The 17,854-nt window shown below is 48.2% G+C and overlaps 1 protein-coding gene across 1 annotated transcript in view; it reads right to left on the bottom strand.

Annotated features, from left to right (window-relative positions):
• Positions 1–17,854, bottom strand: part of LARGE1 (LARGE xylosyl- and glucuronyltransferase 1) — a 596,546-nt gene that overhangs the window by 109,031 nt on the left and 469,661 nt on the right. Inside the window, 1 exon segment of the mRNA XM_060112947.1 lies at positions 3,106–3,210. Within this exon segment, the coding sequence (XP_059968930.1) occupies positions 3,106–3,210 (105 nt within the window).

Genomic DNA, 17,854 nt, shown 5'->3' with positions numbered 1-17,854 from the left:
GCTGTGGAAGGCAGGAACTAAACACACAGCAGGGCTTACCTGAGATGCCCCTTCTCCCACCTTATAAGCATGGGTGTCCCGAGCTTTAGGAAAGCCGGGAGTGAATGTGTGGAAGCCCAGGCACAGGAGATCAACATGAGGTGATCATTTGCTGAGCAAAAGCAGCATGGGGAGCCCTCTCATTGGCCCACTGTGGGCTCCTAAAGGGTCCAGCCTCAAATGCGCTGAGAAAACAGTTCCTGGGGAAGCTTGCAGGAAGGGGTAATGGGGTGCCACGTTTTATCAGAGCAGACCCTTGGACCTTCTGCTCCAGAAACATCCTGGAGGCTTCCTTTAGTGCAGAATCCTGGACCCCTCCCCAGACCTTTCAAGAGTCTAGGACTCCACATTTTAAAAAAAGTATTCTTGATCCTGAAGCCACTAAAGTTCAAAGTAGGAAGGTTAGCAGTTAATAGCAGGCTCCTTACTTATCAGACTACATCCTCTCACTCTCTAAGCTTGAGTTTCCTGGGGATAAAGTAGAGATAAGAACAGCCCCTGCCTCAAGAGGTTAGTGTGAGGATCAGATGAGACGAACACCTAGAACGCACCAGGGACAGCACCTGGTCAATACTTAGTTGGGATGCAGAGGCTTACCCATTATTAAAACACTGAAATACCTCTAAATCAGCTAAGAAAAGCTGCTGCTCTGAGCCCCTTTGGGCCCCCTCGCTGAACCTGGCCCCTCTCAGGGGCTCCCCAGAATTTCCCACCATCCAGCAACTCACGGGTGAATGCCCAGCACAGCCTCCAGGATGCAGCCTGGGTCTGTGAAGGGCTGGTGGTTACAATTCTTCCATTGCAACCCCTGCAGGCTGTGATGCCTGGTAGGTGTTACATCCCGTGAGGCATGCCTGGACGTTCTGGCAAATGTTGGCTAAAGGAATGTCCCCCCAGTTCAAAGGACAGCTTTCAATGAAGGCCACCCTAATCTCTGGCTGCACAGGACACTGACCCTGGACCTTTCTTTCCTTGTCTTATTCCAGCTTTGACCCCACTCTGACCTGATCTCTGAACTTTCACTTCTGGAAGCTTGACTCTCACTCAGCCTTTTCCCTGTGGCCTCTGGGGCTCCATGTTTGCATCTGACCTCTCAGGAATCCGACCCTCAGCTCTCAGAGTTGAGTCTGGCTCTTACCACTGCAGACTGACCTTAGCGTCCAGGACAGGCTACCACCTATCACCTTCAGGTGGCGCCATCCCCAGACCCCTGCCCCAACTCAGTACAGCTGGTCCCAGATGCCAAGTTCCAGCCCTTCTTGGCCTGACCTACCCTACTGCCCCCGGAGCTCCACGTCCCAGCTCCAGGTAGTGGCAAAGAGGATGGAGGGGAAGAGGCAGAATTCAGAGGCATTTCCTAGGTAGACAGTGGCAGGACCTGGGCCTCAGGAGAGGGAGGTTGCTCTAGTTTCATCCTTTATAAGCTCCATGAGGTCATGGGCTGTGTCTGGTGTATTAGCATAGGGCCTAGTGCACAGTAAGCATTAGACAGACAAGAGCTGCACAAAGAATGAATGAATGAATGATGCTATTAACAGAGACAGAAAGAAAAGAGGAGGTGCACATTTTGGGTTAGCAGGAAGGTAGACAATGGATTTGATTTCAGACGCATGGTGTTTAGGGGCTGTGGTATCCCTAAGTACCAATTACCAAATATTTCTGCCTTTTCTCCTTCCAGGCACATGGTCGGGTTGCACTTGGCCACACTACTTGAAGGTGAGCACGACCACATGATATGCTTTAGCCAATTTCATGTTAGCAGAAATTATGTCATTTCCTTGAAAAGATACATGCACCCCAATGTTCACTGTGGCACTATTTACAATAGCCGAGACACGGGAGCAACCTAAATGTCCCTTGAGAGACAAATGAATAAAGATGTGGTATATATATACAATGGAATACTACTCGGCCATAAAAAAGGGATGAAAGGGCCTCCCTGGTGGCGCAAGTGGTTGAGAGTCCGCCTGCCGATGCAGGGGATACGGGTTCGTGCCCCGGTCTGGGAGGATCCCATATGCCGCGGAGCGGCTGGGCCCGTGAGCCATGGCCGCTGAGCCTGCGCGTCCGGAGCCTGCGCGTCTGGAGCCTGTGCTCCGCGACGGGGGAGGCCACAACAGTGAGAGGCCCGCATACCGCAAAAAAAGGAAAAAAAAAAAAAAAAAAAAAAAAAAAAAAAGGGATGAAATAATGCCATTTGCAGCAACATGGATGGACCGAGAGATTATCATACTAAGTAAGCCAGATAGAAAAAGACAAATATCATATGACATCACTTATATGTGGAATCTAAAAAAAAAATGATACAAATGAACTTAGGTACAAAACAGAAATAGCCCTAGAGACAGAAAACAAACTTATGGTTACCAAAGTGGAAAGGGAGGGGGGAGGGATAAATTAGGAGTTTGGGATTAACATATACACACTACTATATATAAAATAGATAACCAACAAGGACCTACTGTATAGCACAGGGAACGATATTCAATATTTTCTAATAACCCATGAGGGAAAAGAATCTGAAACAAAAAGATATATATGCACGTATAACTGAATCACTGCTGTACACCTGAAACTAACACAACATTGTAAATCAACTATACTTCAATTATACAAAAAAAGGGAAAAAACAAAACAAAATAAAACAAAAAAGAAATTATGTCACTTCTGACAAGAAACTTTGAGTCAATACACATCAGCAACTTTGCTCCCCATACAAAGATGAATCTTGAATGCTGAGGATGCACACAGACCCTGGGGACCTAAAGTGGACACGATGATCTCTAGTCTCTATTAACAGAGCCAAGGAACCTACAGGTCACACTCGTAAAGCTGTCCCGCTGGATCTGGGGCTGACAGTCAGTCAGGAGAGGGGCTTTTTGGTGAGAATGCCATGGACTGCCATGGCCCAGTAGCGACTTTGCCTGTAGCTGCAGCCCTAAGCAAGAACCAGAAGGCCAACGGCTTATGTACCATCCAGTGCAGAACTAAGACAACCAGGTGGCCTTCTCCCGTGCTTTGGCCCACCTCCTGTCCCACCCCCAGCAAGCCACCATCATGATTTACCTGTGTTGTAGCCCCTTCCAAGGGCAGGCCAAGGGCGGTGATTTTTCCACAGGTTTCCGAGGTACCAATCACTCTGGTTCTCTACCAGGCCCAGGACCTGTTGACCTGTGAAGTACAGAGAATGCAAAGGTCTTAAAAGAAGCCAAGCCACGTGGGACAGTGAGTACTGAACAGCAGATACAACAATGGCAAATCATCGTAACACAGATTTTGCTATTGGGAGCTTTTCTGAGGTGCCAAACTCTTATCTAAATGCTTCACTTGTATTAATATGTTTAATTCTCACACTTAGGCAGCCCAGCCATTTTCATTATCCCTATTTTATAGAAAAGAAATGGAGGTCGCCCAGAGTAAGTACTTAATTAACTTGTCCAAGGTCATCCAGTTAATCTGTGACAAAGCCAGAATCCAAAACTATTCATCCGTCCATCTGTCCATCTATCTCTTAACTCACGTAACACATATTTATTTACTGACATACTCTTCTTCAAATGTTCCAGTTCACTATTTCCCAATGTATATTAATTTACTGGCTTTTGAGGCAGGAGCTGAGGTAATTTTCTCACTCAGAGAGGAAGAAAGGACCCTTGGTTAATGAGAAGGGAGCCCCCAGAAAAGAGCCACATTCTTGCAGCGTTTTTACTCTCACAACCACTCTGTCTTTTGTCAACAAGCATCATGTCAAGGCAGGTGTGTTTTCTAGAGGAACAATTGCTTCTCTGTCCCCAGCGCTTGGCTTTGACCTGGGCCTCGCCCTCTACTGTACTGAGGCCAACATCAAAGGCGAGTCAGGTCTCTCAATCAATTTCTGAGCAGCTTTAGCACCTCAGGTGAGTCCTCCGCTCACCCCAATTTCTTAGAGTGTTAATGTTTCTGGACTCAGGCCTTCTAGGTGGGGCAGGTAGCCATCAGAATCAACTATCTTCTATTAGGCAAGCCTATCATGCCATGTGCAGAAGGTATTCCCTTGCAACTATTATCAACAGCATTTTACAAACTAGGAAACTGAGGACCATGATTTGTATAACTTGCATATCCTGGAGCCAGGATATGAATCTATAGTTATCTGACATCCAGATTCTTTCCACTGTCTCCGCATTACTGCTTACCTTTACAACAAACGTTTGAGGTAGAAATTATAAGCCCACATTTTACAGGATGAGATACTGAGACTCAGAAATTTTTTTGTGTGTGTGTGGTATGCGGGCCTCTCACTGCTGTGGCCTCTCCCGTTGCAGAGCAAGGCTCCGGACACGCAGGCTCAGCGGCCAGGGCTCACAGGCCTAGCAGCTCCGCGGCATGTGGGATCCCCCCAGACTGGGGCACGAACCCGTGTCCCCTACATCGGCAAGTGGACGCTCAACCACTGCACCACCAGGGAGGCCCCATGAGACTCAGAAATTTAAGTAACTTGCTAAAGGTCCCAGGACTAATGGGCACTGTCTTCCACGGCTAACTGATGTCTTCTGGAGCTAAAATCCTTATATTGTTGGCCAGTCTGAGAAATAAAGCCCTTTCTGACCAAATGAAAGCCTAGCAACCCGTGAAGAAAACACAACGGTTCTCCTGGAATACCACGCTGGGTGACACAGAACCTCTTTGGTGTGATGACAGCTCCCTGAAATGATGGTGTGTGGGTTTGGTGTAATTTATTTGATCAATTTATCGAGCTCCCATCTAAATCACTGCCCCAGCACAAATCCATAAATTAGCGGCATAGGAGAAATACTACCACCCACTGTGTCACTGTATATAATCACAACCAAAACGTGTAGAACCCTTCAGAAAAACAGATCGCCAATTCAGAAAGTGCAAGAGCTCATCAATTCCACACGCAACAAGCTTGGGACGTTCGTGCAAAACAGATCTGAAAGGCGCAGCGCCCTCAGCCGAGAAAGCCGTGTGCTGAGTCTTGATGCTGTAACCTTGTTAGAGAGCCTGTTTAATAACCTCACTCTGAGGCTGGGACTCAAAGGGCACGTGGGGTCCTTGGGGGAGCTGGTTCACTGTTACTAATGACCCCTGGTTGGCGCCACCATGGTTTTTTTTTGGCATGATGAAAGAAGGGTGTCATGTGCTCAGAACCGATAAAGGGGAATAATGTTTCATGGAATTCAGGGTGGCCATGTGAACTTCAGGAAAGGTAATCTTCAGCCATCTGAAAGTCCAAGTTCCACTTTCGGATATTCCGTGAACTGTATTCTGCCTCGACCTGCTCCTTCAGATGAATTTTCTAACAGCCACACGAAAATGCATAGTTTCACTGCTTGTGCCCTCATCTCCATGTCTTACTCATACAGCTCCCACCAGCCTTGCCCCCTGCCACTCCCTACCAGTAAAGGCCCATCTCTAGCAAGAAGCAGACTGTGAATTCCCGCATGAGATGGGGGGACATCTCTACTTAGCGCTTCCTCCCGGTATTTTTGCCATCGGCTGACTTATGTCCTGTCAAGGACGGAATGGGTGATATTCAAGCACACACACCTCATCTGTAAATGTCCACCTCTCCAGTTGTCCAAGGGCAAGGACTGCATAATATCTAACACACTAATAGGCATGAATAAATGTCTGCTAAATAAATGACATCTGGTGCGTAAATCTCTCCTGAATGGAGACCACTTATGTTAGTGTATTAGTGTCCCCACATTGCTGAGGTTGCAAAGCATTTCATCCTCTCCCCATTCGCCAACATCAACATATTCTCTCAGTCAGCTCTGGGAACTCTGGCATCTTCCTCAGTTGCATGGAAAACTGCAAAGATGGGGTGGCAGCACCTGAAAGCATCTTTTATATGGGTTGCTCTACTGGAGCCTTCAACTCAAGGGCTTCATCTTCAGAGAAGGAGTAATTTTGCATGGTTAACCTTAAGCCATGTTATCTCAAAGAATAACATCCAAATTCTCCTTCTGTCACTTTGCACCTGGGCTGCATATCCTTTGATGGTGGCAAGCGGCCCTTTCACATAGGCAAGTCCTCTTTAAGGTTAAGAAAACAAAATCCTTAATTAGCACCATGATAGCTGTAATTTTAATATCCACTGGTTGAGAAGGCAAAATAATAAACAGCTACTAAGATTTCATTTTGCTTTTTTAGATGAATTCATTAGCTGCTTTGTCGATGATTAAAGCGACAGCTGGGCTTTGCAAGTGGGCTTGTGAATACCCTGGGCTAACTGCCTTCACCCCTGCAGAGGTCTGTGTCCGTGGTTCGGGAACCACGTGCAGCAGTGTAGCCAGAGGGGAAGGCTGGATGGAGCCAGGCTGCCTGGTTCCAATTTCTAGCCCTGCCACTTTTTAGCTGGGCAGCCTTGAAGAAATTACTTAACCTCTCTCTGCCCCAGTATCTAACTGCTGTGACTTCACATGTTTAAATGACTTCATATGTGTTAAGGGCTAACCACAGGGGCTGGGGCATATTAAAAATAGCTCTTCTTTTTTTTTTGCGGTACGCAGGCCTCTCACTGTTGTGGCCTCTCCCGTTGCGGAGCACAGGCTCCGGACGCGCAGGCTCAGCGGCCATGGCCCACGGGCCCAGCCGCTCCGTGGCATGTGGGATCTTCCCGGACCGGGGCACGAACCTGTGTCCCCTGCATCGGCAGGCGGACTCCCAACCACTGCGCCACCAGGGAAGCCCCTGTAATAGCTCTTCTTAAATATCATCATTCAAGCTCATCGGTCAGCTTCTGAAAGACAGTGACCCCATCCAAATGGTTTTCTTTTGGCCATCTAGCACAAGTCCTTCTAGAAGTTTGTTTCTTTAAGTGTGGTCTGAGGACCAACTGCTACAGAAACACCTGGGCTTCTTGTTAAAAGTGCAGATTCCCAAGCCTCAACTGTGAAGTTAACTGTGACCGGAAGGCTGCTTCCCTCTACATCTTTCCTTTTGTGAAGGAGGGATTTCCTGGCTTCTTACCCCAATCCTTCCTCTTCCCCAAGGGCAGGGAAGGAGTTACCTGACCTGGTGAGTTTCAGAGAGAACCGAGTTCAGGTGGCCTAGCCATTCCTTCCTCTTCCTCCCACCCAGGAGCCAGTGTGCCAGCAGAGCTCCACCTTGGATCAGTTGTACAGGGCAGGTCCCCTCCGGATGAGGCTGAAGTCGCCCCACGCTTCCTGTGACAGGGTGGGCGATTCCAGCTCTGGGGTTGGTATTATGAATATCCACCGTAGATGCACATCTAAGTCAAAACCTCCAATTTAACTTTTATCAGTAAAATAAGGTGACATTTTGCTCTCCTTTGTCTTATCTCTCAGGATCTGAGAGTATGGGGGTAATATCACATACTAATTCCCTCATCACATAACACTTCTCAATAAGAACTCTGGGGGCTTCCCTGGTGGCGCAGTGGTTGAGAGTCCGCCTGCCGATTCAGGGTACGCGGGTTCGTGCCCCAGTCCGGGAAGATCCCACATGCCGTGGAGCGGCTGGGCCCATGAACCATGGCCGCTGAGCCTGCATGTCTGGAGCCTGTGCTCCGCAACGGGAGAGGCCACTGTAGTGAGAGGCCTGCGTACCGCAAAAAAAAAAAAAAAAAAAGAAAAAAAAGAAAGAACTCTGGCCACTGGGTCTAGTAATCTGCATTAAAAAAAAAAATCCCCAGGTAATCTGGATGCACATTAAAATTTGAGAATTATTGATCAGGGTCTGGGAGCTCTGTCCCAGCTTTGGTCATCAGTGAGGTTCCCTTGCAGGGCCCCTAGCAAACAATAAAACTCATGTGGTGTCTAAATTTAGCGCATCAACCAGCAGAATTCAGTGGCCGCCTCCAGTGCTACACTTCTTGAGTACAGTAAAGTGGTGAAGAAAGTGTATGGCAGAGCCAGTCTGCCTGGTTTCCAATCCTGGCTCCTCACCCAGGTGCTAGCTGTGTGACTTCAGACAAGTTACTTAACCTCTCTGTGCCTGTTTCTTCATTCATTTATAACATGGCGTTGACGAAAGTACACACCTCAGAATTAAACGTTTTTTTTCTCTAGGCACAAGTTAATTTGTGAAAATGAAGCTGTGTTCTTTGCTTATTCAAACATCACCACTACCAACGCCCAGAAAATAGTAAAATGTTCAGTAGGTATCTACTCTTATCATCATACCCAGAATTCCCTGGCCCAATATTCTGCCCCATTGGCCTGGGTTCGGCATCTTCGGTCTCAGCTGTCCCCTCCCTTCCTTAGCTGACACAATCCTTACCCTACCTACACTTTCGTTCAGTTTGATATCGATTGAGGGTTTGCTTTGTGTCAGATACCACACAAAATACTAAGGAATCAAAGACAGATAAAACATAGTCTGCACCCTAGAGGCAGTTGGAAGGAGACAGGTAAACAATTATGAAGCAGCACGGTACTTGCAATGACAGAAACGCTGATAAGTAGGAGGAATGGAGGGCAGGGAATAGTGGATTCTATGGGGAGAGTGGGGGATGCCCGTTTCCTGTCTACAGCAGCCCCTGCCACACTGCAGGCCACACCTGCCCCTTCCACACAGACCTCCAAGCTGTCAAGCTTCCCCCAAAGCTTTTCGGGTAGCAGTGCTGCCCTGGAACACTGTTCTGGGCATAGTCGTCCTCAGGTCCCCGGTGACAGCACATACGAGACAGCTTATTCTCACAGCTCTGGCAATCCCAGCTCACCAGCCAGGTGGCAGCTACAGCCTGGTCTCCAGAGGTCAAAGTCTAGAGCCTTAATCCTGATGATGCAAACCCATCCTGGGCTTGCTATCCCATTAAGAGGTACAATCCCAGGGATTCCTCTCAGGGAGATGACACGGGATGCTGGTGTGCTGCCGCCCTCAGCATTCCACACCGCCTGTCTCCTCTATAATAGGAGTTATTATAATAAAACACTGTGATGAACAGAAAAGGCTCTGTCATTGTTTTCTGCGCTGGCCCTGTGGATATGATTAAGTGCACTGTTTCCCGTCTTCCTTACTCTCGGCACAAGTTAACTTAGGAAAATGAAGCTGTCTTCTTTGCTTATTCATACATCACCACTAACAGCCAGACAGGAGCCAACAAGCTTGCTATTCTGCTGGGGCCCCGGTGTCGGTGTCACCAGACAGCAGAAGGATGGCTCCAGACTGGGAACTCCCCTGGTTCCCTCCTTCCGCAGCTTTTGGCTCAAGGCCGGGCTGCTGCCATTCAGGAGGTGAGGCCCCAGGGAAGCAGGGACTGGTGATACTTCCACGTGGCACACTGAATGTGGAAAGGGTAGGCGGGGCATTTGCCCACCAGGTATAAATTAGAAAGACAAAGGGTTTTACAACCAGGCAAAACAGAGTTCAAGCTCCAGTTCAGTATGGCTTGACCAAGGCATAACTTCTCTGAGCCTCAATTTCCTTATCAGTAAAAGGGCAAGAATAGAATCCCCACCCCCTGCCTCTAAGAATGGATGTATTGACAAATAAGATAGTACCGTAAAGTGCCTGGTTCGTGGTAGATGCTCAGCTAAAGGCATCTCCCTTTTTCCCTTTTGTGATGGTCATTGTTCAGAAAGTCTCAGTTTTCCGATTCAAGCACTGACCCTAGCTGCATAGGCTGGACTCTACAAAATTCAGCCAGCCGCTCCCCCAGCTGCCACGCTGCTGGCCCTTCCCCAGCCCCACTGAAACTTTTTGAAGCCTTTAGCTTCTGTAACACTAGTCTCCTGGCTGTTTTCTTCCCTCTGGACATTTCTTCCCCGCCTCCTTCATGGGGCTCCCCTCCCTCTGCCTCCCCTGAATGCTGGGCTCCCAAACTCCCATCCTTGGCCCCCTCTTTTTGCTCTACGTCGTATCCTTGGATGATGGAATCTAACTCAACAGCTTCAAATACCACTGAGGGGAAGATCATCACCCATCTCCATATCAGACTACTTTCCAGAGCTTCTTACTCTTTTTTTTTTTTTTGCGGTAAGCGGGCCTCTCACTGTTGTGGCCTCTCCCATTGCGGAGCCCAGGCTGGGGACGCTCAGGCTCAGCGGCCATGGCTTACAGGCCCAGCCGCTCCGTGGTATGTGGGATCTTCCCAGACAGGGGCACAATCCCGTGTCCCCTGCATCGGCAGGCGGACTCTCAACCACTGCGCCACCGGGGAAGCCCCAGAGCTTCTTACTCTTAAATCCAACTATCTTCATTTGGCTCTTTCACAGCCACCTTCAACTCAAACTGATCAAAATCAAATGCACCATTTTCTCTTCCTAAATAACGGTCCGACTCCTGCCTTTTTGTGGTTAGTAGCGTCAAGGTTTAACCTGTCACTGAAGCTAGGACCTTTGAATCAAGCTTGACACCCCCCTCTCCTCACCCCTCACATCATTGCCAAAACCAACTCCTAGAGATTTTATCTATTATTTTTCACACTCATCTCCTTCCTTGCTCTATCCTCACCATCTCTCTTTCCCTGATACCTTAGCAGATTCATCCTTGATCACCTTTCCCTCAGGGGTGCCCCTTGCCATTCTATTTTGCTTTACTCAGCCGTAGAAATATTTTCAAAGTACAAATTTAATGACTTTGCTTCCTTGAGTGAAAAATGTAATGCTCCTGAGGCCTAGAACAGTGTGGATGAATGGCTGGCTGGATGAATGAATGAAGAAATGAAAAATAAATATTATCTACAACCCACAAACCTAGACCATCCAGAACTGGTGAGCTCTATGTGAATGGCGTGGAAATGGCTGTGCACTAGTTGGCCTCTCCGGGTAAACAGCAGGAGCAGGTAGCTCTAGCCCTGATGATGGATGCTTCCAGTGTTACCTTTTTCCCACCCCCAGGAAAGCTCCTGGGTGCACAGAGGGAGTCTGCCAACCACTGCTGCACATCAAACCAGCTGTGCTTAGAGCAGCAGGGGAATATTAAAATGTTATCACCAGGGGCTGTCCTGAGTATCAGCAGGGAAAACAACAATGCCCTTCCAACCTCATGTTTATTCGACTAAGCTATTTTAAAATAGAAAAGCCTTTAATAGTACCATTCTTCCATGCGTGTCTGACTACAGCATGGCTGTAATAAGGAAAACATAAGAGTATCACATTGCCATTTACTAAACATCTGAAAGAACCGCTTCACAGCCATAGGTGCCCCCGGCTAGCGGGTGTAGAATAATAAAACATCTCCCGAGAAGGTGGGACACAAAAGGGTATTTAAACAGCCCTGAAAGGGTTGAAAAGGACTGTTTCGGAACTTGCAGGTTTCACAGCTCCGATTTCTTCCGTTTGGTTGTAGCTAAATGCACTCTGGGAACACAGAGGTTCACATGAGCTGCGGAGGACTTAATAATTCCTCTGGAACTGCCTAGTTTGACAGATGAAGCCCAGAGAAGGGGATGGAGGTGTTTAGAAACACGCCGTCAGCACAAGATATAGGACTCCACCACCGGCTCTACACTCCCTGTTTTTTTTTTTTTCCCCTATTCTTAAGCTTCTCCAACTTGGCCTCCTCTTCTTTCCTTAAACTTTAATATAATTCTCATCTGGTTCACATTTCTAGCTCTTCTACGCTTGAATGGTAAGCCTGGGCAAATTCTTAGTTCCTCAGCTTCCTCCTCTGTAAAATGGTAAAGGTTTCTATTTCACGGGGCTGCACTGGGGACCCTGAACCAGGTTTATGTGCCCCATGTTTATGTTGCATGTCCTTGAGATGGCATCCGTGTGCTCTAGTTAAAAAGGTCCTGCTGTCCATCATTTTGTTTCCTTGGGGCTGCTTGATGAAGCACCCCCGGCTCCAGTTTATACCTTGTTCAGCCAACCCTGATTTCATTTGGAGAAAAATACTTCACCCTTACTGACCTCTATAGCTGAGGGATAATCCCTTCTAAGAGGAATTAGAATCAGTGTCACTCTAGAAGGTAGAAATAGGCTGCATGAGTTAAGATTGAAGGAAGATAGATTTTGCTTCTTGTAAGCAAGACCATAAGTATCACTGGAGTTCACCCAGACAGAAGTGAGCTGCATTTCCAGGGAGAAGCTCCCGAGCATGGCTTCCGAGGCTGCGTGATTCCACCCCCATCCAGCAGGTATTCACCATGTCCCTGCTGTGCACTGGGCCCTGTACCAACTGCTGGAGATACAGCAGTAAAGGAAACACTGCCTTCTGGATTGCATGATCTCTGCAAAAAGCTTCTCAACTGGTTTGGCTGCTCTCTGCACACCCCACCGGACTCTTACTGAAGCAGATTCTCTCAGGGTGAGGCCAGGGGGTCTCTCTGCAAAGGACAGCTGCAGGAATTCTGATGCAAAGCAGGTCTGGGGACCTTTGGGAGTGGGAGGTCACCCAGCAGGCATGCTGTAGGCGGGGGATTACCTGCACTGAGCAGAAACACAAGATTGGATGACCTCAAAGCTCCCTTCCAACCTGACCATGAGATCTCTTTATTCAGGCTAGCAACGCCTTTCTCAACATCCTCCTCGTGCTGGGCTGTCCCCACACATGTTCTCGCACTTGTACTGCGTGTGTGCGCGTGGCTGCCCCGCGAGGGGAGGCTGTTCTTCTGAGGGCAGCCCCTGCTCGGTGAGCACTTTGCCCAGGCACCGGGATACATGCTTGTCTTGCATCATCTCAGAATGCCCTACCACAACCCCAGTGAAGTGGGCATGGTGCTCATCTCATCTTTCAAAAGGGAAAATGAGGCTAAGAGAGGGAAAGTCACGTGTCAAGGACATGTGACTAAGGACCACAGAGCTGGGGCTTGTGTTCCGGTCTCTCTGTTGCAAAAGTCTATGTTTTACACCTAAATTCATGGTTAGGAACAATCTGCAAGGCATTCCTCTCCCCAGGGGAAGGGCTGCAGCTGGCACAGCTGTGGGCAAAGCTCCAAAGGACCTAGAGAGGATGGGTGGAAAGGCTGGTCAAGGTGTCTAGCCCTCCTGTTCCTGCCCGTGGTGCCCCCTGGGGCTGCAGGCAGGGGTCTAGGACTCTGCAGAGTCCTCTGGATCCCATCGGGGCACTCTGAGTCTAATTTCCTTCAGCATTAATCCCAGGGCGCCGAGCTGAGGGCACGTCCTACCCAGGGACATCCAGGAAGAACAGAAAAGGCAGGCCTGAGACTCAGAAAAGAGCCTGCCATCCAATAAAGGTCCAGATAACGATATTCCATCTGCCGAGATGCAAGACCAAGCTTCCCTATCCCCCAAGTCAGCCCCAAGTGGGCCCGCATTAACTTAATTTACAGTTTAAAAACTCCTGCTCAGTCTCAAATAATGATTTCTCTCTTCTACCTTCCGTGATCTTTGGTCTTTGGAAACGGGAAAAATGAAAAAGGGATGCGGAGCCAGCCGCTGGGCTCCCTTCCAAGGCTGCTTTTATCACACAGACTCCCAGGACGCTCGGCTGCCGTCACCTCCCAGATGAGGTCTCGGCTCGGGGAGCAGGGCTGGCCTGCGTCCAGCTACCACGGCCGTCCATGGACCTGTTGGGTCGGGTCTCTTTCTAAAAACAGTTGGTTGGTATCTTTCAGATCCTTCATTCACAGACACTCCTTGAATCACTAATAATAGTGCCTAGGAGCAATCCTCTAACTTTTCCCACTGGGGTTGCAGAAAAAGCACTTGCTTGCAGGATTCAAAGGGCAACATTTAAGTTCTGGCTTTTCCAATTATTAACTGTGCAACCCGGGCCCAAACTACACCATTTTTTTTTTTTTTTTGGCGGTACGCGGGCCTCTCACTGTTGTGGCCTCTCTCGTTGCGGAGCACAGGCTCCGGACGCGCAGGCTCAGCGGCCAAGGCTCACGGGCCCAGCTGCTCCGCGGCATGAACCCGTGTCCCCTGCATCCGCAGGTGGACTCTCAACCACTGCGCCACCAGGGGAGCCCAGACTACTCCATGTTTGAACTTTATTTTTTATTATTTTGTTATTATTTTCATTTTATAAAAGGGATGATGATAAAATTCACCATCATGCCATCATAAGATGGTTTTAAGAGTGAAATGAAAGGCTGTAAACTACCATTCAACTTTAAGTATTATCATTATTACCAAGCCTTTCTGGGTCTTATGTAGATATTACTTAATTTTTTTTCCCCAATAGCATTTCTGAGATTACAGCATTATTACTCATTGATACTCCAGTTATGCAGAGGCCAGATACTGAGCAAACTTTATAGTCTGAAACACAGCCTGGAAGGTGGGAGTTACCAGGAGAGGCCCCTGCTTGGCTGAGAAGCACTCAGGAAGCTTGAGCACAAAATCTCTCTATATTCTTAAGGCTGGTCTTTGGGCAGATTATCGAGATGAAGTAATGCTCCTTCAGGGAGGAAAGACAGGCAGGAAATTCAAAACAGAGATACTGAAAGGATAAAGGAACATTGGCCTGGAACCACTCAGTACAGGGTTTATGAAATGTCCATATTTCAAAGATGTCTGTCATCACCTTGAGAGAGGTCATTCATCCATTCACCAAATAGTTACTGAATACACATAGAGCCAAGCACTGTGCTGGGCTTCGGGGATGCAATGATGGGTAAACCCTGAGATGGTCCCTGCTGTCGGTGGAGCTAACATCCTTGTAGTGTGTATTAGTTTGTTAGGGATGCTGTAACAAAGTACCACAGACTGGGTAGCTTAAACAGCAGATGTTTATTTTCTCACAGTTCTGGAGGCTAGAAGTTTGAGACCAAGGTTCTGGCAAGTTGTTTCTTCTGAGGTCTGTCTCCTGCCCCTGTAAATGGTCACCTTCTCTCTGGGTCCTCACGGGGTCATGCCTCTGTGTGTCTGTGTCCTCATCTCCTCTTCTTACAAGCACACTAATCATATCAGGTCAGGGCCCATCCTAATGACCTCATGACCTAATGACCTCTCTAAAGACCCTAAGTCCAAATACAGTCACATTCTGAGACCCTGGAGGTTAGCACTTCAACAGATGAACTTTTGGGGACACATAATTCAGCCATCCCATAGGGCAAGGTCACTAGACAATCACACCAACAAATGTGGAACTGTGACTCTGAAAGAACTGGGAGGGAGAGGTCCAGAGTAATGCACAGGGTCTGAAAGAGGAGACGTCAGCCAGGAGGTTACCTGAAGAAATAAGGATTAAATCAAGATCCGAAGGGAGATGCTTAGAGTGTCAAGGCAAGGCAAACAGTGACTGCTAAAACCCTGCAGTGGGAAGCCTGGCCAAGATGAAGGCTGTGGTGTCACAGAAAGATATTTGGTATTTGTCCCTGCTTCCTGGCACAGAGCTCCTACAATCCTTGGAATTTCCCGAGTGATAAGAACATCTTTTGTTCTAATGAGGAAACCCTCGGAAGCCCCTAGACAGCTTCAGGATGGGGGCTGCTTGCCAGAAAAGCCAACCCCTGATCAGAAGCTTGGAGTATTCAGCTCCACTCCCCAACCTCTGGGTGAGAGTTAGGTGGGGCGGAGACTGCGTTAATCACTAGTGGTCAGTGATTCACCCACGCCTGCCTGCTGGAACCTCCACACACACCCCTAAACAACAGGCTACAGGCTGAGAGCTTCTGAGTCGGTGAACACACAGGGGTTCTGGGAGGGTGGTGGGCCCTAGAGGGGACGCTCCTCCCCCCGTGCCTTGCCCTGTGCAGCTCTTCCATTTGGCCGTCCCTGAGTTGCATCCTTTATAATAAACGAGTAACAGTAAATAAAGCTCTCCCCTAAGTTCTGTGAGTGATTCTAGCAAATCAGCAAACCTAGCTGAGGAGAGGGGGTTCTGGAAACCCCCAACTTTGTAGCCAAATTGGACAGAAGTGTGGGTAACCCCGGGACCCAATACTTGTGACTGGTGACTGAAGTACAGGTGGTCTTGTGGGTCTGAGCCCTTAACCCGTGGGGTCTGTAGCTAACACTGGGTAGTAGTGTCAGAACTGAACAGAACTGTAGGACACCTACGTGGTGTTTTCAGAGAACTGAAGAATTAGTTGGTGTCGGGAGGAAAACACACGTCTCAAATGACTCAAGGCCAGTGGGACTGAGACACGCAGGCCAAGGAGAGGATGGTAAGCTGATGGTGAGAGAGATGAGGCTGAAGCGGGCAGGACACACCTGTGGGGCCTTGTGGGTCAGGGCCCAGAGTAAGGAGGTTTATCCAGGCAGGACAAGCAGGGGGCGAAAGTAAAGGGTCTCAGGCACAACACCAGAGCACCACTCGCAAAGAAGACAATGGGAACAGTGCCCCTTTGGGTGATGCAACATGGCAGTACTGAAAGTGAGGGGCCAACGTGATCTGAATGTTCTGAAAAGAATATTCTTGCTGCTGTGTGGGAATGCATTAATGGATGATTTGCCGAGTAAAAAACCAAGGGTTTTACTTTTTTCCAATCTTTTAGAAATATCACATTAGAGACACACAAGCCTAGAGATGCTGGGAGAGGTAAGGGCTGGAGACATACATCACGGTCAACAAGCATCCAAGGGACCTGCATGCAGGCGACATGCTTGGGTCGAGGGCCAGACCAAGAGGCAGAAATGAGAATGCTTACTCCCCTGCAATCTGGTAAGAGGATGAGTCGCGTGGGGAAAGGGGGTAGACACCACTGCTCTTGTAACCCCAGATCTCCCAGGGCTCGGCGTACTGTGGAAAGTGTCTAAAGGTTCTATATCTGTTCGCTGCACGTTCATGTTGGAAAAACAGCAATTTAGCTTGTGTTTGGAGCCAATCAGGCTCCAGGAAAGAGGTGGTAGAGGGGACTCTAAGAAACCATTCTCGTCTGTGTCCTGGGGGACGCAGAAGGGGTGCTGCTGGGTGTGCGTCAGTCACTGAGGAGTACGTAGACTGCGCCTCTAAAATAAAAGGCGGTGCAACTCATATCAGCACAGGGACAAGGAAGAAGAAAAGCCCAGGCAGAAAGGATGGAAGGAGAAAAGTTCTCAGGCAAGAACACTCACTCATGCACGCTCAGGAGTCGGTGTGGGAAAAGGCGTGGAATAATGATAAGATAAAATAATGTATTCAGCCATAAAAAGGAACGAAGCACTGATACAGGCTGCAACTTGGATGAACCTCACACACGTTATCCTCAATGAAAGCAGCCAGACACAAAAGGTCATATATTATATGATTCCTTTGATATGATATATCCAGAACAGGCAAATCCGTAAAGACAGAAAGCAGATCAGTGACTAGCAGGGGATGGGGGGAGGGAGGAATGTGGAGTGATTATTTGATGAGTACATGGTGCTTTTCTGTGGTGATGAAAAAGTCTTGAAACTAGAGAGAGGAGAGAGCTGCATAATGCTGTAAATAAACACCACTGAACAGCACGTTTAAAAATGGCTATTTATATGAAACCACGTGAATTTCATCTTAGCACGGTAGGAATAACTGCAATAGGCCAATGATATTTTTACCCAGTTTATCCTGTTGAATTTTCACTACAAATGCTGGCACGGCCCAGATGCCCTCACCCCCCAGAGCTCTCCTGTTCTCCATCCCTGCCCCGCGTCCTCCATCATCTACGCCAGGCCACTGCTTTAAATGCCAACTATATGTTGATAACTTCAAACTTTATATCTCCAGTCTAACCTCTACACTGAGTTCCAGAATCATAAATTCAACTGCCCACCTGACACCTCTACTCTGGACATCTAATAGGCATCTCAGACTTAAATATCCCAAATCAAAATCTTGATTTTTTTCGCCTCTGTACCTGCTCTCCCCTCAGCGTCACACAGGTCAGGAAATAGTAGCTCACTCTCTCCAGCTGCTCAGTGGCTTAGGCCGGAAATTATGGAGTCATTCTTTTTTCCCTAAGCTTTATTGAAGAACAATAAACTTCACTAAATTCATCCATTTTAAGTGTAGTGTGACAAATTGTGGTACT

This window comes from Mesoplodon densirostris, chromosome 11 (assembly GCF_025265405.1).
Source record: "Mesoplodon densirostris isolate mMesDen1 chromosome 11, mMesDen1 primary haplotype, whole genome shotgun sequence".
NCBI classification, from domain to species: Eukaryota; Metazoa; Chordata; class Mammalia; order Artiodactyla; family Ziphiidae; genus Mesoplodon; species Mesoplodon densirostris.
This window is presented reverse-complemented; position numbering and strand designations above follow the sequence as displayed.